We start from the raw sequence: 23404 nt of genomic DNA on the forward strand, positions 1-23404 counted from the left end.
TATAGAACTATTTGCTGCTAGGTCTAGGTCTGTGTACGTGAAATATCTATTGTCCAATTATTTTCAATTATATAAAATTACTGATTTGGTTGCTATTTTAACCTAAGACAAAAATCTATATAATTACACATTGTAAGTGTTCGTTCTCTTTTATTGTCACATTTATATAAGAATTACATTCATTAGACAAAGCAATTAATCCTGCATTCCTTATTCAAGCAACAAACCCAATTAAGTCAATTAAATATTCCTCTAAAATTAAAATTATGTGGTAGCAAAGCACAATGGTGTCTGAGCTGGCTAGCCATGAAATTATCTAATTTCCCATAAGTAATCATATGGAAGTATTTTTAAAAAATAACACCTACAAAATAAGACTTAAAAATGATTAAATTGTCTTAATTGCCTCCTGCAGCATTTAAAATCACTTCCCATGGTTTCCTGGGTATCAAAAGTCCCATATGCCACGTTCTCAGTTGCCAAAACTTCCAGCTTTCCTGTGACAACGTTTATAATGCAGATATTCCCTTTCAATATAAAAAGATGCAATACATACACAATTTAAAACTTGGAGGCAGCATAAAATAATTGTACATAATAGCCAAATTAACTGCACAATATTAAAGAGGGAGGGGACAGTGCCACATACATTTAGAGACATGCTGCATATTATAAGCCCTGCCCATATAGTAATGCTTTATTTCCACATACCTCTAAATTCAGAATGTTAAATTAAAAAAGTACTTATATAAAAGTTGAACAGGAAGTTATCCCTGAGTGAAAACAGGATGTTATAATGAAAATAGTTTTGTAAGCTTCAGAGCCAATCCTGCAGACTCAGCACATTAATGACAGATTAGAGAACTCTATAACAACACAGTAATAGTATAGGAGAGTATATGATGGTTTCATTTTGTGTTTTGATAGGGAAGCTCTTCTGTGTATGTTTCATAAACACACCCTTAATTTCAGAAAAACAAAATTTGTGCCAGAAAACAGCCGACATGCTGCACTGACAACCCTTGTCCTTGAGAAACGTTAATTCAGGATTGGCAATACATTGCAAAAAGTCATCTGCAAAAGATGCCATTTGTGATGATTCACTAGCACTCTCAGTCTACAACCAGCATTACATCTGTACCTCTCAGTTTTGCCTGTAGATTTAAGAGATTTTGTCATAGGTATGCAAGTACAGAACGACAAACCTTTCAGCAGCACTTGCAAAGCAAACAGGACATGTTGCAGTGCACCCAGCTTTTTCACATTTTCTATATTTCTTCTCTGATGCGTCATCATCATCCTCTGCTGCTTCAGCCGCCTTCTTCTTCACCTAATAAAGAACAGTTAGAATTGAACTCTCATAGGATCAGTGACTGGAAACAACAATGGCGCTGAATTTTTTACAGTGCAACACCCAAAGATTCCATTGTTTCATCATTCAGGGCACAGCAATGGCTAAAATAATATAAATCAGATCTCTGGAATCCATAGCAGCGAGGGACAACTTGAAAACTGTCAAGGAAGGTCTGTTTTAAAGATCCAACAATCTCGCAATGTTCATTTAATTTAAAGGCTTCTTGATTTAGTCTTTTAATTGACTCCCTTAAATAATTTATAAAACAGGGCTTCCAGTTTAAATTAATATTTTCATTCCTTTGGATCCCAGTGTTTCTAGCACCATCATTCCAATCTCTCTTTAAAATTATTTTATTGCACAAAGCCAATCCATGTTAATCTACGTTAATAAAGATATTGTATTCTACTCCTAAAATTTATAAATTAATTTTTAAAATAACAAAACTCCAGTACAGAACCATCCTCCTGGTCACTCTGGGCATTGTGTGTCCAATTTGTACGGTCTGTCTAGGTCTCAATCCTGCTAACTACTCTGTATGGCTGTATCCCAAAGATCAATTGACTTTACTTTCAATTAATTATTTTCAAGTAATTATTCAAACAGCTTTACAACAAGTGGATGAACTCCAAATGGTCTGACCCGTCCCACCCCCCATGGAGGTGGAGCCCACTGCAACATCAGAGCCTTTGCCTAAATTTACATCTTGTCTTGTCCAATACTTCATAAGTGCCCCCTTCCTGTCTTTTTCTGGAGTATTAAAATGCTCTCACCGTCTCTTTGGACAATTCCAAATACTTCTCCTCTGTTTGTGATAACTGGGTACTGCCCAAAAGGGTTACATAGGGGAGTCCTTTTATAATAAATGTTAAACAAATGCATACGCCAAAAATCATTTCTATGAAGCTTTAAAGATATAATTTTTAACACTTAAGTACCTGTCTCCCAGAACTCCTCAAAGGAAGGTTATCTGGAGACTGGTCCAATGAGGATGACTTTTTTTTTGTTCGTACCCTTCCAGTTGACATTGTATTATAGGATCTGCAAAATGAAGTCAGAAGATTGTTAAGTAATATGACAAAATGGTTTGGTTTGAGAGAGTGGACTAATTAGATATTACATGAACATTCACCACCATCAACCACCACATTGGTCAGCGAGAGTTAGTCAAGCTACACGCCTTTATATCCATTAATGAAAAAAGAAAAGAAAAAGTGGGTGGGCAGGAAAGAGAAACAGTAACTTTATTTTAAACTAAGCTCAATGTGAACATATAAGAGCAGTTCCTCAAATAGTGTAAATCAGCATAGGGACGGTCTTACTCAGGCATTACTTAATACTACCTCTGTACAGGGGGACTGATTAGATGACCTGTTGAGTGCACTTCCAGGCCTTCATTTCTACAGCTGTATTGATTTCATTGGACTTAAGCTGATTTGCACCACCTGAAGACTTAGCTGATAATTATAGTTTAGAAAGTGAATAAGCATAAGCTCATAATGCAAGCCTTATACTGTTACTCTCAGTGACACTGGTCCTACCTACTGATTTATGGGGGGCTGAGGAATTTGGATTGTATAGTAACTTTTAACATAATGTATTTGAACTCTTATTTAATCTCAAGTCAAGGAAAAATTAAATGTATTCCGAGACTTGCACACCTTCCTATGAACGTACTTGTTCATTTAGCGTCTAGAAAATTGTAGTTGCGTTGTAATTATATGTAGTTATAATACTTTATACTTTACCAGTAAATGCATTGTAGAATACATTATAAAAATAATAAAGTCTTAGTATCTTGAGGCTTCACTATAATTCTCCCTGATTAAATCTTTGATTGGAAGTGGGGAAGAAACCACCATTTATTGCACAAGTTATAAGATGTGCAGATCTTGGTGTATAAAAACATGCTGCAAAAGATTTTAAAATATGCTATTGTCAAATATGTACTTTTCTCCAGGGAGTGAAGTACAAACAAGAGGGAACACAGGAAAAGAACTGAAAAAGAAAAAGACACAAAGGGGAAGTGGTACCATAGAAAGATATCTATATTAATCCACTGACCAAGAACTCGGTCTGTATTACTGAGATATAAATGTGACAATCAACTATAACCCTATGCAGTTCATAATATCTATACTTGTGAGCCTTTCCAATGATCAATCACTGCCATTTCTATATCTACCATTTTTATATTATCTTATTATGAGGCACTAATTGCCACTGAAATGCTCATAGCAATTTCCTTTTTCGAAGGCATTTAAGGCTGTGGGTATGTCTACACTGCCCATGTCAAGGTTCCTCCCCCACTCTGAACTCTAGGGTACAGATGTGGGGACCTGCATGAAAAACCTCCTAAGCTTATCTTTACCAGCTTAGGTCAAAACTTCCCCAAGGTACAAAATATTACACCCGTTGTCCTTGGATTGGCCGCTACCACCACCAAACTAATACTGGTTACTGGGGAAGAGCTGTTTGGACGCGTCTTTCCCCCCAAAATACTTCCCAAAACCTTGCACCCCACTTCCTGGACCAGGTTTGGTAAAAAGCCTCACCAATGTGCCTAGGTGACTACAGACCCAGACCCTTGGATCTTAAGAACAATGAACAATCCTCCCAATACTTGCACCCCCCCTTTCCTGGGAAATGTTGGATAAAAAGCCTCACCAATTTGCATAGGTGACCACAGACCCAAACTCTTGGATCTGAGAACAATGAAAAAGCATTCAGTTTTCTTACAAGAAGACTTTTAATAAAAATAGAAGTAAACAGAAATAAAGAAATCCCCCCTGTAAAATCAGGATGGTAGATATCTTACAGGGTAATTAGATTCAAAAACATAGAGAACCCCTCTAGGCAAAACCTTAAGTTACAAAAAAGATACACAGACAGAAATAGTTATTCTATTCAGCACAATTCTTTTCTCAGCCATTTAAAGAAATCATAATCTAACACATACCTAGCTAGATTACTTACTAAAAGTTCTAAGACTCCATTCCTGGTCTATCCCCGGCAGAAACCAGCATATAGACAGACACACAGACCCTTTGTTTCTCTCCCTCCTCCCAGCTTTTGAAAGTATCTTGTCTCCTCATTGGTCATTTTGGTCAGGTGCCAGCGAGGTTACCTTTAGCTTCTTAACCCTTTACAGGTGAGAGGAGCTTTCCCCTGGCCAGGAGGGATTTCAAAGGGGTTTACCCTTCCCTTTATATTTATGACAGCCCATATTACAGTGCGGGTGCGGCAGTGCTGCAATGTGGGCAGTGGAGACACGCTTTATTGCCGAGAGAAAAAAAAATCCACCCTGAACGAGGGGTGGTAGTTTTAACGCTGGAAGCACGGCTCCTGGTGTTAAAGTACTGGCGCTTTTCAGCCCTAAAACTTTTGTCGCTCAGGGGGTGTTTTTTCACACCCCTGAACAACTAAAGTTTTAGTGCTGAAAGTGGCAGTGTAGAAAGTTTAGTTAGACAACAGGAAAAGACAATGGGTGTTCATACAATGAGATTTGTTTATTACTAAGTAAACTTGATGTGATCAACTAAACCAACACACTGACCTCACCCTGAGGTGAAAGGATTAGACTGAAGTGAGGAAAATCACACTAAGATATCTGTGTAAATGGAAAGGGAAAGGAGTTTAGACAAACCAAGGTATTATCCTCCTTTTGTTTATGTAGAAATGTAGTCTAACCTAATCAATTAGAATAAGATAAATAGAAGCTTGGTGATCTGTAGTGAATTGAAGAACAATGTCACCACACCACAGGTGTACTGAGCTGGGTAACATCACACCTGCATATAGAAAAAAAACAGTCTGTATTTTATGGGGCTTTTCCAAGGGTAGGCACACACCTCTCTGTGACATGGTGCTGTTTTTTCCTGCCACCTGCTTTCAGGAGTGGGGTGAGACTTGTATATCCTTTGTACGGCCTTACTTGGTAACAAAGCGTAATTCCTTAGCCGAGAAGCCTTTGTCATACATGGCTAGACATGTCTGTTTATAAACTATATTATTCTGAAGAAAAATTACCAATATACATTGAGTTTGGTGAACCTGATTTGAACTGGGTACTTGACTATTGTCAGCCGGACAACTGCTGACTAGTGGACCAGAAGAGACAAAGAGAAGAGAAGGTAATTCTTTCTGTATACAGCAGGGGTGGGCAAACTTTTTGGCCCGAGGGCCACATCGGGGTTGCGAAACGGTATGGAGGGCCGAGTAGGGAAGGCTGTGCCCCCGCAAACAGCCTGGCCCCCACCCCTCCAGAACCCCCACCCATCCAACCCCCACCCCGCTCCTTGTTCCCTGACCACCCTCTCCTGGGACCCCCTGCCCCTAACCGCCCCCCTGGAACTCCACCCCCATCCAACTCCCCTGCTCCCTGACTGCCCTGCCCCCTATCTACACCCCTGCCCCCTGACAGGCCCCCCGGGACCCCCGACCCACCCACACCTGTCTTTTTGTCCCCTGACCGCCCCCTTCCAGGACCCCCGGCCCTAACTGCCCCCCTAGGACCCTACCCCCTATCCAACCCCCCTGCTCCCTCCCTCCTGACTGCCCCCCTCCCCGAACCTCCACCCCATCCAACCACCCCCTGTCCTCTGACTGCCCCCCAGGACCTCCTGCCCCTTATCCAACCCCCCCTCCCCCCACAAGGCTGCTCAGAGAAGCAGGACAGGCTTATTGGAAAGTCTGGGAGGTGGGCGAGCACAAGCCATGCTGCCCGCATGGCAGTGTGGCTGCTGGGAAGAGGGGCCAGCAGGGGAGGGGCCGGGGGCTACCCTCCCTGGCCGGGAGCTCAGGGGCCAGGTAGGACGGTCCCGCGGGCCGTAGTTTGCCCACCTCTGATATACAGGGTCACAGATATGGAGAAGGCGGCTGCGGTTATCCTCTGCTGAACTGTTTGGGAAGACCATTTAGGGCACAGATAACCCTTCACACCTGAAGGGTACAAGGTTACTGTTACAGAATGGCTGGCATATTTATATCAAGTATCAAGGAGGAAAAAAAGCAATCTGTTAAGATATAAAAAGAACTCATACTTCTGGTTATACAGTCTGCTGCTTATTGGATCTTGCCACTGGTGAAAAGGTTTAAAAAAAAAAAAAAAAAAAGGTGAGTAAGCTAGTCAAAACTCCATTTTCCCCAAACGAGAAGTGGGTAAACTCTGTTTACTCACATTTACCCTCAGCTACCCTACTGGATCCTGGGGGTGGGGAGGGCGTACGCACCACCCCAAAAAAACCCCAAAACAAAACTTCATTTCCAGTAGCAAATTGTTCTATTATTCTATGCTAGACTTTACATTTATCTTATTATTATTATTATTAATAGTAGCCTTTTGGCTGCTAAAGTAATTCTGAAAAGGAGACATTTATGATACATTAAAAATGTCACATGATGTGACAAAGTATGTTACATACTACTACTTGGGAAAATATTTCAGAGTTTAAACATACAGTGACAACTAATTCATCTGAATGACATGGGGATCATGACATTAATATGATAAACAAGATTTTGGATAATCAAAAATGGTATATACATGCACACATTTAAATGTATCCATTATTGAAAAGTTGTTTTTAAAATAAACTATTTAAGAAAAACATTCAAATGGAGTTTTAACTAAAACATGTCAACAAAACCATTTGACAGAATATTTCAACCCATTAACCATAAAATGGTAAAATTAGCATATTTTAAATGTTATGTCATTATCTGCAAGTATTTTGCAAGAGAAGTCCCCTTTTAGAGACATGACAACATAAGCAGCTGTAAGGCAATGTGTCAAGGGTCCCTGCACCAGCTGGGGATAGCCAATTTGAGGTTTCTCTTCTAAACCTTGGGGTCCCACAGGCTCCAAAAGAATCCCGAAGCTACAGAGCACAGGTGGGAACTGCAAGAAGAGAAATCTATCTGTGCTCTGTGGGAGCTGGTTTCTGCTCACCTTGGATCCAAATCACCCAGGAGCCGGATATTAAACTAATGTGTCCAAAGCACTTCCAACCAGAGCTGCAATAAAGAGAAACCATGGTAAGGTCAAGCGATAGACCCTCCCGGCAAATGATCCCTGCTGCGCTCTGGAGACAAACCCCCGGACACCTGCTCACCACCCCCTAGCGCTGCTGCTCCCACCCAGACGCTCCCTACTCCCCATAGAGACACTCCTCCCCACGGCCTGCCAGGTAGGAAGACACCAGACTCCCAGATACACCCTCCCCCCGGTAAAAATCCCACCCCCCCCAAAAAAATATAACCCCCAGGGAGCCCCAAATCCCCGATGCCAAGAGCGCGCCAAAGCTCCCACGCACACAGACCCTCCCCCCGGCAAAGGAAAAGATTCCTGAGGGACCCGCCCCCCGCAGAAGAAAGCCCCGTTCAGGGGGCTGCTGGGTCCGCTTTGTGCGGCGCTGTCACCACATCCCCGCCCCAGGCGGCGGCGGCAGCAGCAGCACCGCCTGCCCCAGGGCAAGGAGGCAGGGGCTGCCGCGGCCAAGCGCCCGCCCCGGCGGCGTCCGGCCAGGGGCGCTCACTCACCGCAGGGCGCCGCCGCTCCCACCATCCTCCTCCCGGGGCGGCCGCCGCTCACCTCTCACCCCCCGCCCGCCTGCCTCCCTCCCTCCGCTGCCGCTTCCGCTCTGCTCGGCGCGTAGCGTGCGGGGCAGGGGGCGGGGACAGCGGGTTCCTCCCCCCGCGGCCCGGGCGGGCTGGACTCCGCAGCCTGGAGGCGGCTTGGCCGGCTGGGAGCTCCGCGGGCCGCGCCCAGGCCAGGTCAGGACGGGGCGCTCGCTCGGGGCCGGGGCCGGGGCCGGGTCTGGGTCTCTGCTGGGGGCCGGGGCTTTGGCGTTGGCGTTGGGAGAGGGAAAGACGCTGCGGGGTCCCTGCCCCAAAGGAGCTAGAGGGGCTGGCTGAGCTCCAGCAGCGGGGGTCGGAGTTCCCAGTGTGTGTGTGTGCGCGGGGCCCTGGTGGCATGTCTGGCTCCCCAGCCTGGCCCTGCTGACGGAAAAGATTCTGGAGGGCTCCCTCGGGCGCTCTGCAGCCTCCATCGCCCTGGCACTGGCTGTCCCCTAGGGTGCTCCTGTTGTGCTCTTTAATCATCAGTATATGGACGCGAGTCACTAAAGCCCTGATCCTGCAAACGCTTGAGCGCCCGCTTTATTTTAACCCTGGAGAGTAAATTTCCTGTCCTTGCCGTCCATCCTGGCACTGTTCTTACTCTATGTTCCATTCTGTGCATCCGATGAAGTGGGCTGTAGCCCACGAAAGCTTATGCTCTAATAAATTGTTAGCCTCTAGAGTGCCACAAGTCCTCCTTTTCTTTTTGGGCTTTAAGTTAAGCATGAACATGTTTGGAGCATCAGGGACCAGGTGAGGTGTGGAGAAATCGCATTGTTCTAAGGCGTTAAAGCAGGGTGGAGTGATTGCATAACATAGCCTTTTCCTGTAATTGGCCCTGGCACAGAGGAGCCAAATTAACGGATTGTGTAATCTCAGAGTCTCCTAGTGTTGTACAATACAGTTTCTCAGTCTCTTCTCTTTCTCCCCGTTTTATTTCTGTTTGTTTATTTCCTTGGATTCTCCCACCCCGGAAAAAAGTACATAACTGAAATAAGTCATTGTGAGATGGTAACTTGCTCACATGTGGTATTTTGGATCACTCTTTAGGAAATTAATTATTTAACTTCTTGTTTATAAGATTGGTACAATCTGGAACTATCATTTGCTGTTCAGTATTTTTATTTTCCAGGAAAAACTAAAACTAATTTTTTTCTTCTCACTAAAAAGTAATTTAAAATGAGATATCCTTTTTCTCTGAAACCTTAGGTTATTAATTTCATGACCTTTGTATATTTTAAACTTGCAACATTAATATTGCATTAAATATGATTTTGCATGTTAATTTATTTGGCATATAATGTCAGCAAGCTGTTAAATCTCAGTTTTGGGGAACAGAGCAGGGGAGAAGGGCGTTTTAACTGTGCTTTGGAGAGGAAGGTATCAGTCTAAAAGTATATCCCTCTGTCCCCAATGGGGGAAATGCGTGAATGTCCCCTTTTTAATATTAACCTCCCCCTCCCCATTTAAATAGAGCTGCTTCCTACAGAGCTCGGTCAGCAAACTGAAATTAAGTACAGACTGAGAAACTTCTGGGACCACACCTAGAAAAAGGAGAAAATTTTGAAAAGAGCAGCCCTGCTATAATGTTTTCTATTCTTTATAATGAATTCCCTTGTCCTAGTGGTTTCCACATTTCTGAAAGCTGAACCTCCTTTCAGGAAAATGGAAACCATTCTTGCCCCTCTTCAGTCCCACCATGTGTTGTGAAAAGGGAATTTAAAAATAAAGTGTGGAAATTTATCTTAAAACATTCTAACCAACCCCAATTAAATCCTTGTATATTTCTTTGGAATCTCATTGCAAGTGTGTTATGCTGTGCATGAATGGAACATAAGAATAATGCATAAAATGGTATGTAAAGATTTGTTTAAGAATATAGAACAAAATTCCTTTAAGATCTATCCGTGCAGGAATTCTGGATTGTCCCATAGATGATATTTGCTCAAAATAAAATGATCTGAGGTGACAGAAATATTGTCAATATGTTAGGACCCACATTTCAATTCTGTTAATAAATTAAAGGCAAACCTGATATGAATAAAATATTTTCATGATCTTTTAAAATGCCAGTTGTTTTTAATAGTGTTGTTATTCAGACAGAATTCCAATTGAAGCTAATAATAGCAATTAATGAAAGTTCTCCCTGATTGCAGGATCAGGACCTCCGTACATGGTACAAAATATTGCTTGGGGAATATATATTTTTACCCTTAACATAAGTATATGAGACCATGGACAGCTTTACAGATGTACCAAGAATAAAAGAAAGCTCTGATATTGGGCAACAACAATACAGAGTGGTGACTGAAGAGGAATGGCTGCAGAAATGGCAAATGAGAAAAATTGGATTTCATAAGGAACAAGGACATCGGTATGTAACTCTTTCTTCTACCTAAGCTGTAATGAATGATAATTGGATAATATGACTTTCATAAGGCCTGTCCCAAAAATGCAGCCTGGGTACAAACATCGAAGTGTTTTGTACTAGCCTTGTTCAGAGCTTCTATAATTTTGGATGTTTAAGTTGCCATCACAAGGATAGTGGAGAGATGGAAAGATCACCTTGCTTGTCAAACTTTTACATCTTAAATGAAATCTTTAGGCCACAAAACTTAGATATGGTGTGTGTTCTCTGATGTGAAACACTTCTACAGTATTTATGAATTGTTTTAGACCCCAGTCTTGCAGTATGTAGTGCATGTGCACAGCAGTTTACCCACATGCTGCACCTTACAGGATTGGAGACTTAGAAAACAAAACTAATTATTCTGGTTACATTGCCCAAGTTGAGTTAAATACAAGAAGTAAATAGTGTAGAGTAAATTCAGATGTTTTAGGTTCGTTCAGTTTTAATAATCTAAAGTAGCCGTTTCAGAGGTGGGTAATTCTTTTGCCCGAGTAGTAGGCTGTGCCCAATTATAACGGTAATTGAATTTCCTTTTTTAAATTTAATTAAATGTCTGTTAAAAAGTGGATGTTATATTGTAAATTAATGGAGACAGTTTGAAACACCAAAGTATAGTACACTTGAGGTTGGGTGGAAGATTTTAGCTGGGCTATTGCATTATGTCTGGCATAGACTTACCTATAGCTATGGGTTACTTTAACCAATTACCCATCTCAAGGTGAGGGTTTATACCTATACCTTAATCTCTGAAAGTTCAGCCCCCAAGAATGACTACAGTAAAGAGGTTATCAATAGAAAGAGGACCCCCAAGGTGAATAATAGAGACTGCATAGTGCTCTTTCTATAATAATTACTTACACTGCAATCTGTTAAAGGAGAGAGAGAGACCAATACAGAACACACAGTATTTGTATTACTAACACCATGCCTTGTGGAAAAACCTGAAGTGCTAGTCATCCTCGCCACCACCAGTGGTCGTCATCCTGGTTTCTCCCCCTCCACTACCCGGCAGTTAGGCCACAATGCAGCTTTTATAATCAGTTGTGCTGATGCCCACTGGGGTTCATACATATTTATGATGGTTTTAGGAGCCCCTTTTCCTTATTTGACTTTACATACTTCACTACTTTTGGGGTGATAAACACCCATTTTTTCATGGTTTGTGTGTATAAGAACATCATCTGTATTTTCCACAGTATGCATCCGATGAAGTGAGCTGTAGCTCACAAAAGCTTATGCTCAAATAAATTGGTTAGTCTCTAAGGTGCCACAAGTACTCCTTTTCTTTTTACTTCTGTGGTGTCACATTTTCCATAGTCTAACTTGTTAGTTCCTCTTATACTCGTTAACATTTACGTCCCCTTATCACCATAGTAACAGAAAGTCTCTAATATTTCACCCAGGCTGCCAGCGGTCATCTTGTAGCGTCTGCTGAGCTCTCATAGACTTTTTTATCCAAACTCAGCACTTCTTTTCAAAAATCAGTGCATCACAAACATAGACACAAGCTCAGTGAGTTTATTATTAGCTTACTTAGCTCTATTGTAAAGATAAGTTAGCATAACTTAGCCTAAAGCCTAATTTGGCTAAACTAAATAATTTACAGCCGAAGGCCTGTAGACCCTATGTTAAATCATTAATTAATACTTATATTTCACCTTTATATCATATAAATACCTGATACCTTTTATTCTTGACTACACTTGCTTTTCAGCTATGAACATGAAACAATTCCAATATTAAATAGTTATTTATTTTTTTTCTTCTGCAGGATTTTAAGGAAGTATCTGGATGTTCTTCTTAATGGCAGGAGTGGACTCAGGATATTTTTTCCACTTTGTGGCAAAGCAGTAGAAATGAAATGGTAAAATACAGCCCTTAAGAGTAGAAATCTTCTAACTTATTTTTCTTGGAAAATGTATTATCCTGTCTGCATCTCTGTAAGTTAGTGAATATAATAGTCATTCCTTTATTTTCACCATAAAGTATAGTTCCTTTGCTTTTACATGCTCACTAGATATTTTAAAAGAAGGCAGCATTTAATTCTTCCAGGTTTTCCAGTGATGAGGTAATAGTAACAAACAGTTAGAAAACATTCATGTAGGAAAAAGAACAGTTCAGCTATATAAAAATTTGATGTATACAAAAGCAGCTAGGTTATGAAAGAGTAAGATGTTTAAGATTTTTGGTATGGTAAGTTGATTGAGAGCTAGAAAAATTTGCCAGGCACCTATTATCCAAATAGGGAGAGTAGGCACCAGTGAGCTTCAAGGAAAATGACCTGTTAAGAAGCCCAATACCTTACGTCCTGGCTGCTAGGAAGTGGGAGGGTGCTGGGATTCCTACCAGGGTACTCTCCTGGGAGAGTTTCCCCAGTATGCATCTGATGAAGTGAGCTGTAGCTCACGAAAGCTTATACTCAAATAAATTGGTTAGTCTCTAAGGTGCCACAAGTACTCCTTTTCTCCTGGGAGCCTACTTCAAGAGTATGTACTATCTGCTGATTAGTAGATGTTTGTTTAACTTTAAGCTTTTCAATCTCTGTCTTAGCTTCCTTCCATCATGTCCTCCTCCCCCCGCCCCTCCCCCCAAAAAAAAAGGTTGAGGGGAGAGTGTCTCTGCTGCTACTCTGTATCAACATAGGCTCTTGGTTAGTACCTTCTCTGTTTTGCCAAACAGCAGCAGTGTGAAAGAAATGTGATTCTGCAGTTAACTGATAAGAGTTCTGTTGCAGTGAACCTGACCAGTGTGTTGTTAATTTCATTCTGCTGCTGTTTGGCAAAGCCAGGCAGCAGCATAGGTTTTGAGCTGTGTATCTTGAGACACAAGAGAACAGTATAGTAGTAATAATGTGTAAAGTGTAGTAATGCTGAGTCATTCAGGCATGCAGTATAAGATTGCTCTTTATCTAAAAACTCATGTCATGTATTAATATGGATCACAGTTATTAGAGATTTCACTTGGCATGGGTCAGCATCCATCTTCAGTTCAAATTTGGAAAATTTTCTTTGTAACCACGAAATGAAAGCCTTATAAGTGTTTGAGAAAGTGATAGTCTAGCTCCTCACTTGCCAGAGAAAGTTTCTTGCTATTCAACAGCTTTTGCGGTTTTTCAAACATTGATGTTGTAATAACGTTAACAGGATGTGAAATATCAAGCAAACACTTTATCCACTAGGTGACTGAATCCTTGGTCATCCACCATGGGAGGGAAGTATTATTACTGGTCATTGTAGTGCCCCCATATTTTCCATTAATATAGTAAAAATGAATAATCAATTGCATGTAAAGCTTCTCAAGTTCAAACAAAGTGCATTCCTTAGTTCATATCAAGATCTACTCAAATAACCATGCAAAATTGCATTAAAATCAGATACTGTGTTTTTTTTTCCAATAAAGTGTGAAAACTCCAAGATTAAAAATACCTCTATATATACCCTATCTCACAAGAGCCTGGATTCTGAAAAAAACTGCTGTAATAAACTACTGTTCTGTAGGAGATACATATGTACCAAAGCCTCATCTTGAGGTAGAGAATGATCAGTATAAATCAAAATTATGTAATAAGAACAGTGAATCACAAGTAAACATGAAAACTTTTATTGCTGTGCATAGGTTAGCTGACATGGGACACTGTGTAGTTGGTGTGGAACTCAGCGAATGTGCACTGAAGGAATTTTTCACAGAACACAATCTTTCTTATTCTGAAGAACCAGTCCCAGGGATTTCTGGAGCCAAAGTTTTTAAGGTTTGTTTTGTGCTTGCATAGTCAAATCTTTTTCTATACTTAATGATGCAATTCAGGGACAGCTGAGCAGGCCAAACCATTCTTTAGTCATGTAGCGCTTCTTTGTCTTGCCTTTCATCTTTCACCTGTTCTAAAGAGGATTCTGAGAAAGAAGCATCAAAGTTGAATTTTGTACTGGGTAATTATCCTCAAGCTGTTATTTAGTTTGGCCCTCATTCAGCAAGGTATTTAAGTGCCTAACTTTAAACACTTTGAAGTCAATGGGACAACTCCCATGCTTAAAATTAGACACTTGCGTAAATGCCCTGATGAATCAGTTGTATACAGTGGTGTTGTAGCCATGTTGGTCCCAGGAGATTAGAGAGAGAAAGTGGTTGAGGTAATATCTTTTATTGGACCGACTTCTGTTGGTGAGAAAGACAAGCTTTCAAGCCACTCCGAGCTCTTCTTCAGGCCTGGAAAAGGTACTCACAGTGTCACAACTAAATGCAGGGTCAAACAGATAGTTTAGCATAAGTAGTTAGCACATTGTCTAAGGGACCAGTCAAGGTGAAGTGGCCTGTTAACACTCCTGTCCTGGTAGGACAAAAAGGGGGGTTAGTGATTGTTGTAACAAGCAGTAAATCTAGTGTCTTAAGTAAAAGATATTACCTCATCCACCTTTTTTCTCTCTCTCTCTCTGAACCTTAAGCCCATACCACATGACAGTGGTGAAGCAGCAGTCACAGGGCTTTGAGATACATCAATAAGGAAAAACTGAAAGAACATTCCTCCTAATTCCTCCCCCACTCAGGTTTTTTATTTTAAAATATATATATATTAAAATATGTAGTTCACTAAAAGGTGTTTCCCTGCTTTTCATTGCAGAGTACCTCTGGGAACATTTCTCTGTATTGTTGCAGTATCTATGATTTGTCCAGGTAGGAATGAACAGCATTTTTTCACCAATCAAATTTTTAACAAATATTGTTAGGTTATGTTTTATCTGAACTAGCCAAAAGCATTTGAGCAGTAAGGACCAAATCATAAGAAGCACTGAACATCTGCGACTCTGACAGATGTCTGTCGCAGGCTAACATTTCGGGGTTGCCGCCTAGGGGTGAGAGCAGGCACCTTGTTTACCTCCTGTGTTCTACAGACAGCCACAACCGTGTGGTCTGTTTCTGGGGTACAGAGTACAGCCCTGCAGCTGTGCCTTGTATGAATCTACCCCCTTTCAGGGGCTATAAAGCAGTCCATACAAAAGGAAAATACTTCCCTGACCCCTCCCCCTTCGTTGTGCAAGAGAGAAGGAAGTAGTCTCTCAAGCCTTACAGGCATTCTCAGTTCCTTAATGTGAGTAAAGGTTATGGCTTAATCATGATGGAATTGTAATAAAGATAACCAGCCCAGGCCATCTGCTTCTCCAGAGGGCTCGGCAGGCAGCACATAAAAGCCATAGGTCAGTGAGTGCTACAGGACTCCCAGTCTGGGAGCTCTGAACCCTGGCACTGCTTGCCACCACGACTGCACTGATTTCCACCCTTATAAGGGCCTGCTTCCAGGCATGACACACCTCACAAGTGCGAGGGGTTGAGGCTGATTGCGACCACAGGAGTTCCTTAACTTTGCCTTGTCCGTGGGAGTGGGGCATGTCGTCTGCTCCACCACAATATTGTGTGGGAGATGCAGTTATTAAGCATCTCTCAGAATCAAGCCCTGCCTGCTTGCTACTGACTAGGCTCAGTCCTTCATAATGCTGAATGCTCTCAGTACCCAGAGCAGTCAATGGGCCAGATTTACCAGTCCATTAAGGGGACTTTGCCCCTGTTTTCTGGCTCAAAGCTGCTAGATCCAGCCAGTGGAGGCTTTCCTTTGTGCCAGTGAATTATTGGGTGGTACAAAGCCACCTTTGCCGCTCCAGACTCCAGCATAGGGAGGGATACAAAGGAATGTTAAAACCACCTTCCTTGCCTCTGATCACGTCCTGAATACAGTTCAGCCAGACCAGAAAATCTGTCCCATAGGGCGTTAACGGCACTCAGCATCTGCAGGATAGTCCCAGTCTTGCCGTTCTTATTTAGATAAAACTCCCTCTAGGGCTGGTGAGTTTTGCCTCAATATCAACCGCAGGAGCAGGCTGTTAATATGAGCAGTATTGCCCCATAGCTTTACAGTACTATGAGGAAATCAATCATTTATCTTTGTAAATGATAAGAGTATCAGAGCTACTAGAGAGAGGGTATAATTTGTAGATGGGGAGACAGGAATGTGGTGCTGGCTCTGAGATATTGTGGGTAAAATATCCAAAGTTATTAACATAACAGATGGTCACTAAACCTTTTGCTGACTTAGCTGATTCTCTTTTGTTTGTGTGATTAAGCGGCCTTGCAAGAATGGAAGTTTTAATATAAAAGATATTTCTATATTCCATCCAAAGTGACAAGGTAGAGAAAGATTCAGGCAATGTTGCTGCTTGCACAACAGGCATCTTTAAAACTTTCTAGCTATCATTGGACGCAGAGCCCGGAAATGTTCAAGCTTATTGTCAGCAATTTTATAAAAAGTTAATGATTTTTAAATATAGTTGTAAGTAACATGGCAAAATTTAAAACCTCTATGATACCAATATGGAATGATATTTCAAAGTAAAACAAAATATGTAACACGTTAGCAATGCTGCCAGTGGGAATCGCTAGACCAAATAGTGAGGAGATGTGGTCTTATTTAGAGGACAAAATAAACAGGAGTCACATGCATGTGTTGTAAATTTTCTTCTACATTCCTGTTTTGTTTTTGTTTTTTTTTAATAAGACGCTCTTATGCAATGTTCTAAAAGAGTGGTGAAAGTGTCAACATCGTTCTGTCAATGGAACAATTGGAAGCCTCCTTTGAGTATAAAAATGCATCAATACTGTTGCGGCTTCTGTCCACACACAATATGGGTAATACTCGGTTAGTAACTATGGCAGTTAAGCTTACTTCACGCTTGCCTGGGCTGGCCTGTGATCAGTCACTTTTGTTCTAAATTCAGAACATGATTTGAGCAGGGGAACCTAGATGTGTTCATGCCCTGTGTCAGAATGAGACAATTCAGACTTTTTTTGCTAGTTAATGAGTAACAGGAATTATTACTCTTTGAAGGAATGCTGTGTTGTAGCTAAAGCAGTTAAACTAAGCAATCAGTTGTGGCTCAGAATTGTTATGAGTGCTAGGCTAAATTTTTTACAATCTGTGTACTTACTAAACACACCCTTGGGGCCCAATTCTGAGCCCTGATTCAGGCAAATATTGCCTTAAATCAGTGGGATTTTTGTTTGTGTGTGATCTGCAGGATTGGCCTAACGACAATATTTAAACCAGGGATGGGCAACTGTTGGCCCAGGAGTCACATCTGGCCTGCAACATTATTTTATTTGGCCCATCACAACACAGCTTAGGGCAGGAGATCCAGCAGAGACAAAGGCAGGAAGAGGGCAAGGCATCACTGGGGAGGGTTCCGTAACATAACATTGTGGCAAGAACAGTGGGCTGGAGCGAGGAGGTAGGCCCAGCCCTGTGGGACAGGAGCCACCTCTGCCAGGGTGAGTGGAGGGCAGGCTCACTCTCCAACCCACCCTCTCACCACAAAGGGGCAGGACCCTACTCCCCACCCCCCTGACTCCTGTGTCACATTCCTCCAGGGACAGGACCTGACCAGACTCCTCTCCTCACCCCGCTTCCTCCTCCCAGCATCACAGCTCCCAGGGTCAGCGCAGGACACGACACACATACCTGTGTCACATACCCCATCACCCCACAGGGTTTTAATGGTTTTTATGGCCTTCTACTCCCTTAATGTTGCCCATCCCTGATATAAACTATTGTTTTATTTATTATTATTTGTATTACAGTAGTGCCTAGAATTCCCAACTAAGATCAGGGCTCTTACACAGATAGGTGCTGTTCAAACACAGTGGGAAACAGCGCCTGCCCCAAAGAGTTTACTGTCTAATTAGACAGTACAGTTAAGAGGTGGGAGGAAAAACAGAAGCACAACGAGGTGACGTGGCTTCCCCAAGGCCATACAGCAGGCCAGTGGCAGAGGTTGAAATGGAACCCAAATCTAGGATCCTGTTCACCAGACTATGCAACCTCCCTACTTAAATTGGCTCTTAAATATCACGTCTTGGTTGTGAAATGTTATATTTAAAAGCCAGTGGTAAGTGCATGTAGAAGGCAAAGTAGTGGGATCTCCTCTCCTTGCAGACCTTTAAAAGAAAACAAGCTTTTAAAATTAAAAGGAGGACTTGTGACACCTTAGAGACTAACACATTTATTTGAGCATAAGCTTTCGTGAGTTTCGTGAGCTTTTAAAATGTTTCATGTCTCATTGCATCAGACAGAACAATACAGGACAGGGTTACAGGTCAGAAGCCAAAAACTTGATGATGATGTTGTGATTAAAACAACGGAAGAAAGTGTGATTTATTTATTTTATTTATTTATTTAAATGTTAGTGGACTCTGAAATAAAGCCCAGTATCAGGTGGAAAGCTGCTGCACAATTTCAGGGTATCTCACATTTTTGTTTTAAGGCAAATTTATTTTAAACTCTTCTTTGGAATTATGTCACTTACTCCATTGTTACACAGCACACTAAATCACAGTTTTCATATTTACCAGAAGGAAAACTTACTTAATGTCACCCTCCTAATTCTCACCGGCAACCAGTGAGGACAGTTCTCTTTACCAGTAGACTTTATCAAACTGAATTTGGGCACCAATGCCACATCAACCAACACAACTAGGAACAAAAATAGTCCCGAACAATTTGTTGGATTAAAGCAAGCAGCAATGAGTTTTAGCTTTTCTCAAGTGAAAAGATACCTCAGAATAAACATCTGAGGTATATGTTTGGGTCTTGAGTCTGAGTTGCATGTGAGCTGAGCTCAGTGCACATTGAGCAGAATGGAGTGAGCTGTCTTGAGCCATCTCTCTCTCACCCTCTTGGATCTGGAAGTGTCCAAGGATTGTTGCAGTCCTTGGCATAAATTAGTGGTATCCCCAGAGTTTCTATAAATTATGACTGCCTGAAAAAACTGCCTCATAACCAAGAACAGCTGTGCTCAAACTAGAGCTCTTCTTGCCCTTGCACACCCTTGCCAAAGGGCAACAGACTCATTCCACCATTTCTGTGGCACCCAGAGAAGGCCTCTACACAGGAAATGTTCCTTGTTCAAAATGTTTTACAGCATAAAGGGGCCAGACCATAGCAGCATATCAGCCCTCTGTGCATATGCACAGCCTATCAGAGATTTTTCACTTCTTTTGCAAAAGTATCTCAGTCAAATTATAAAAAACAAGATCATTTTGAAAAGAATGAGGAGTATTTGTGGCACCTTAGAGACTAACAACTTTATCTGAGCATAAGCTTTTGGATTTTAGCCCACGACACAGACTAACACGGCTACCACTCTGAGAGATCATTTTAGTTTTTAATATAAAATCTTTTCCCTCTCTCCACCCCCTATTTGTAGCACAATTGCTGGCAGGTTTGATGGGATTTGGGACAGAGGATCTCTAGTAGCCATTAACCCATGTGATAGAGAACAGTAAGTAATGTATTTATTTTATGACTGTTTTCTTTCTGATAGGCGGTACCTTTCACAACATATCTTCCTGGCACTGACTAATCAGCCATCCCTCACTTTCCTTAAACCATGAGTAATCCAAGCCAGTCCTTCTTTGCCATCTGTGGCAACTAAAGTCACTGAACACTGTGTTCTGAAACAGAGTTTCCTTCCGGAAATGGTCTTGCCAATGCAAACAATACCATTGGCATAAGGACAGTACAGTAGAACCTCAGAGTTATGATCACCAGAGTTACGAACTGATCAGTCAACCACACACCTCATTTGGAACAGAGGAATGCAATCAGGCAGCAGCAGAGACAAAAAAAAAAAACCAAATACAGTACAGTACTGTGTTAAACCTAAACTACTAAAAAAAGGGAAGGTTTAAAAACATTTCTTATAAGATAAGGAAACTGTTTCTGTGCTCGTTTAATTTAAATTAAGATTATTAAAAGCAGCATATTTCTTCTGCACAGTAAAGTTTCAAAGCAGCATTAAGTCTATGTTCAGATGTAAACTTTTGAAAGAACATCTATAATGTTTTGTTCAGAATTATGAACATATCAGATTTATGAACAACCACCATTCCGGAGGTGTTCGTTCGTGACTCTGAGGTTCTACTGTATGTTGCTGCTTATGTTCTATACCTAAAGCTGCTGTTCCCATCTAGTGGTAGATATGCAGATCTGAATTTTACCATTACTTTTTGCTTTCCATGTTTGTTTTTGGTCTCTACCATTTTCACCTTTTTCTGCCTCACTCCATCTTCTTTATTCTCCTTTTTTCTCCTGTCCCCTCTCCAGTCTTACCGATGACCCTCTCTCTTCACTTTACCCCTATTACTGGACATTAAGTTAAGTTGAATACATGGCCTTTACTTTGTAAAAATAAAATAAAATGCTGTGAATTAACAAAATCAATACTGTATAGGCCCCTCTACAGTAACTATAGATTATTGAAGACTTAAATACTAGGTCAGCTTTACATTTTCATGTTTTTGTTAGTTCATATGAAAAATGGTGTGCGTGTGTGCATGCACGCATGTGTATAAGGTAGAATTTTATTAATTTTATTTAGGATTTCATATGTTGCATGTTTACTGCATGGAATTTTACATGAGAAGTACCTCAGTTAAATTAGTTTATGTGCATTTCAAGGGTGCATTTGAACTATTCTGCATAGGAATACATTACGTATCTTTTTTGCTGAACATTTTGAGTACTCTGTACCATATACTTACAAAATAATTACGACTGCAAATATTTTTTTCTTTTTAGCTATGCCAATTTGATGTTGTCTCTAATGGAGGGAAGCTGTTGTTATCTCTTGGTTAGTGTTTTATATGATTCAAATAAACATAAAGGTAAGAACTTTGAATCATTTTGTTTAGAAGTTAAGTAAAATCACTTTTTACCTTTACACTAATTAATTTATATATATATATAAAAAAATAATTTTGCCTCAGTTCGTGTCAAGAGGCTTGGTGCTCAGATTTAATGTTTTTCTATTTAACTATATTTTGGCATTCACAGTAGCAAAAGTTTGTGAATTTTTTGGGGGGGGGTGAAAGGAGAGGGGTTTGTTTGTATGTAAATTTCTTTATAACCCTGTTTCCACTTGCTTCTCAGTTTTGGAAAAAAATTCCTACAAGGCAGAAACTTTTCGTGCTTGGTCTCAATTGAAAGGTTGTTTTTTTGGGGGTGGGGGAGAGGTGAATTGTGAAACAAAATGCAAAATAACGTTGCCTTCGCTGTTTTTTGTATAATGTATAGAGAGTGTCCTGTTTATCCCCTTCTGCTATGTCCACCTCCTTGGCACCCTTCCCTTACCCTAGCATTGCTCCCTCACTTGCACCCTCATTATCTGAAAATCCTATTATATTTCTGATGGATACTAACTCAGGATTTTCAGTACCTCATGACCTAAAATCAGGAATTATTGCCCAATTTACTGTAGCGTGGCTACCTCACAGGTGTTATAATTCATTAATAAATGTTTGTAAAATGCTTTGAAGATGAAAAGCTCTATGTAAGCGTTAAGTATCATACATCAGGCGGATTGATTAATTTTTATTAAACCCAGAAGCTCCTTAAGTTTTCCTTGATAATTATTAACTTAATACAAATAAGTTTTCCACTGCTTTTTGAACTTCTCTAAGTAATTGTTATTAAAAGAAAGTCTTATAATTAATAACCTATAATAATTCTTTTTTAATATTTTAACATTTCTCCTTGTATTTGGTCAGTGTTTGCTTCATTGTAATATTAGACGGGTCATCGTGACTTTTGCTGATTCAGCTTTTCCTTTTTTGTTTTCCAGGTCCACCATTTTATGTTCCTGATTCTGAAATTAAAAGTTTATTTGGTAAGTTATCTCCACTGCAGTTATGAGTTTTCTCAAAACATGTGACAGACAAATGTGTTCATATTGTAGTGTTTTGAGTCGTCCTGAGGCAAATGTTTGCTTCTTGTACAAAATCTGGAGAGACATAGTTTGAAAATAAATATCCTTTTCACTCCAGGGTTATTGATATCAGGGGAAAACATCACTTCCCTAAAAGGTATACAGACTCATTGTTTAAATACACATTGTAAAGGAAATTTGAACCTGTGCTACCAGTAAGACATAAACAGTCCCTTTTTGGCCCAAGGTTACTTTCTTTCCATGCTGAGTCTCCAATAATTCAAACTAGATCCCAATGTTCATTCTTATTCCTACAGCTTCTCACTCTTGGTCCTATAGTCACTTTCTCATGTCCTTTCTGTACCAACATCTTGGTTTCTTGCCCCGCCCTCCCCCCCCCCTTCCTCCAAGCCCCATTATCTGCTCATTTTACCCAGATTTAACACAGATACCTTCCCCACCATCTGTGTGCTTTCTGCTATAATTTTGAAACCAAAGTTAACTTGCAGGAAAAAAAGTATGATGATAGGAAAACACCATGTTAAGGGAATTAAAGATCCAACTTAAAGCTACTGAAACAAGAAAATTGAGTTAAGGTTGACATTTCATCCTTGATATGCCTTACGTTAAGCTTTGGTTCTACAGATCCTGTGGTTTACACCATTCTGAAACCTCTGAAGTGTCTAAACACCATGAATTATTCTTAATTAACAGTAGCATACAATTATGAGAGAGGGCTAAATCCTGCTCACTTTATTTATGCTAGTCTACAAATGAGTTAAGTCAGCGAGATTTTTCCTAATAGTGTAAAAATTCATGATTGAAAAAAGCAAAACAAACTATCATCATCCTTCATCATATCTGTAACTTGCTATTCTTCCTTTTCAGGAAAAGTCTGTGAAATTAAGTGTCTTGAGAAGGTCGATGACTTCTCAGACCAGCACAAAGCCTGGGGACTAGATTATTTTCTGGAGGTAACATATCTGCTTACCTTAAAGTCTGTTTCTTGATGAAACAAGAAACACAAAATTTATTAGCAAGGTGGGAAGAATTATATTGATCTCACTTTGAAATGAGCTGGATATTTGGGAATTCTGAAACACCTCAGTATATGAAAACTGGGTTATGGAACATCTTTGTCTTTTGAAGACTTTATGCTTTCTAAGTCAATTACACTGTACATCTGATTTGACTTACAGTATCTATTTTAAGATGCGTAGCACTTAACCACATTGAAACTCTTTTTATAAACAATCATTTTAACTTTGTTCGTCTCCT

At 40.6% G+C, this 23404-nt stretch overlaps 2 protein-coding genes across 2 annotated transcripts in view; one reads left to right on the forward strand and one right to left on the reverse strand.

Annotated features, from left to right (window-relative positions):
- Positions 1–7994, reverse strand: part of KDM1B (lysine demethylase 1B) — a 40353-nt gene extending 32359 nt beyond the window's left edge. Inside the window, exons 1-4 of the mRNA XM_048839957.2 lie at positions 7895–7994; positions 7305–7369; positions 2293–2395; positions 1206–1330 (exon numbers count right to left, since the gene is read on the reverse strand). Coding sequence (XP_048695914.2) covers positions 1206–1330; positions 2293–2382 — 215 coding nt within the window. The 5' untranslated portion in view covers positions 2383–2395; positions 7305–7369; positions 7895–7994. The remainder of the gene's footprint in view (positions 1–1205; positions 1331–2292; positions 2396–7304; positions 7370–7894) is intronic.
- Positions 7951–23393, forward strand: TPMT (thiopurine S-methyltransferase). The gene is made up of 9 exons (XM_048839972.2): positions 7951–8128; positions 10129–10346; positions 12154–12246; positions 13998–14130; positions 14998–15050; positions 19628–19702; positions 21001–21086; positions 22043–22087; positions 23015–23393. The coding sequence occupies exons 2-9, from the start codon at positions 10207–10209 to the stop codon at positions 23134–23136; spliced, it is 747 nt and encodes a 248-aa protein (XP_048695929.1). The 5' UTR covers positions 7951–8128; positions 10129–10206; the 3' UTR covers positions 23137–23393.
- Positions 23394–23404: the final 11 nt, after the last annotated feature.

Source organism: Caretta caretta, chromosome 2, assembly GCF_965140235.1.
Source record: "Caretta caretta isolate rCarCar2 chromosome 2, rCarCar1.hap1, whole genome shotgun sequence".
Lineage (NCBI taxonomy): Eukaryota > Metazoa > Chordata > Testudines > Cheloniidae > Caretta > Caretta caretta.

Bases quoted from the DNA above. Each gene is read 5' to 3' on its own strand.
- TPMT (XM_048839972.2), top strand. From the start codon at position 10,207: ATGGACAGCTTTACAGATGTACCAAGAATAAAAGAAAGCTCTGATATT. The intron at 12,247-13,997 runs GTAAAATACAGC...TGCTGTGCATAG, and splicing joins AAAGCAGTAGAAATGAAATG to GTTAGCTGACATGGGACACT. The intron at 22,088-23,014 runs GTAAGTTATCTC...CTTCCTTTTCAG, and splicing joins TGAAATTAAAAGTTTATTTG to GAAAAGTCTGTGAAATTAAG.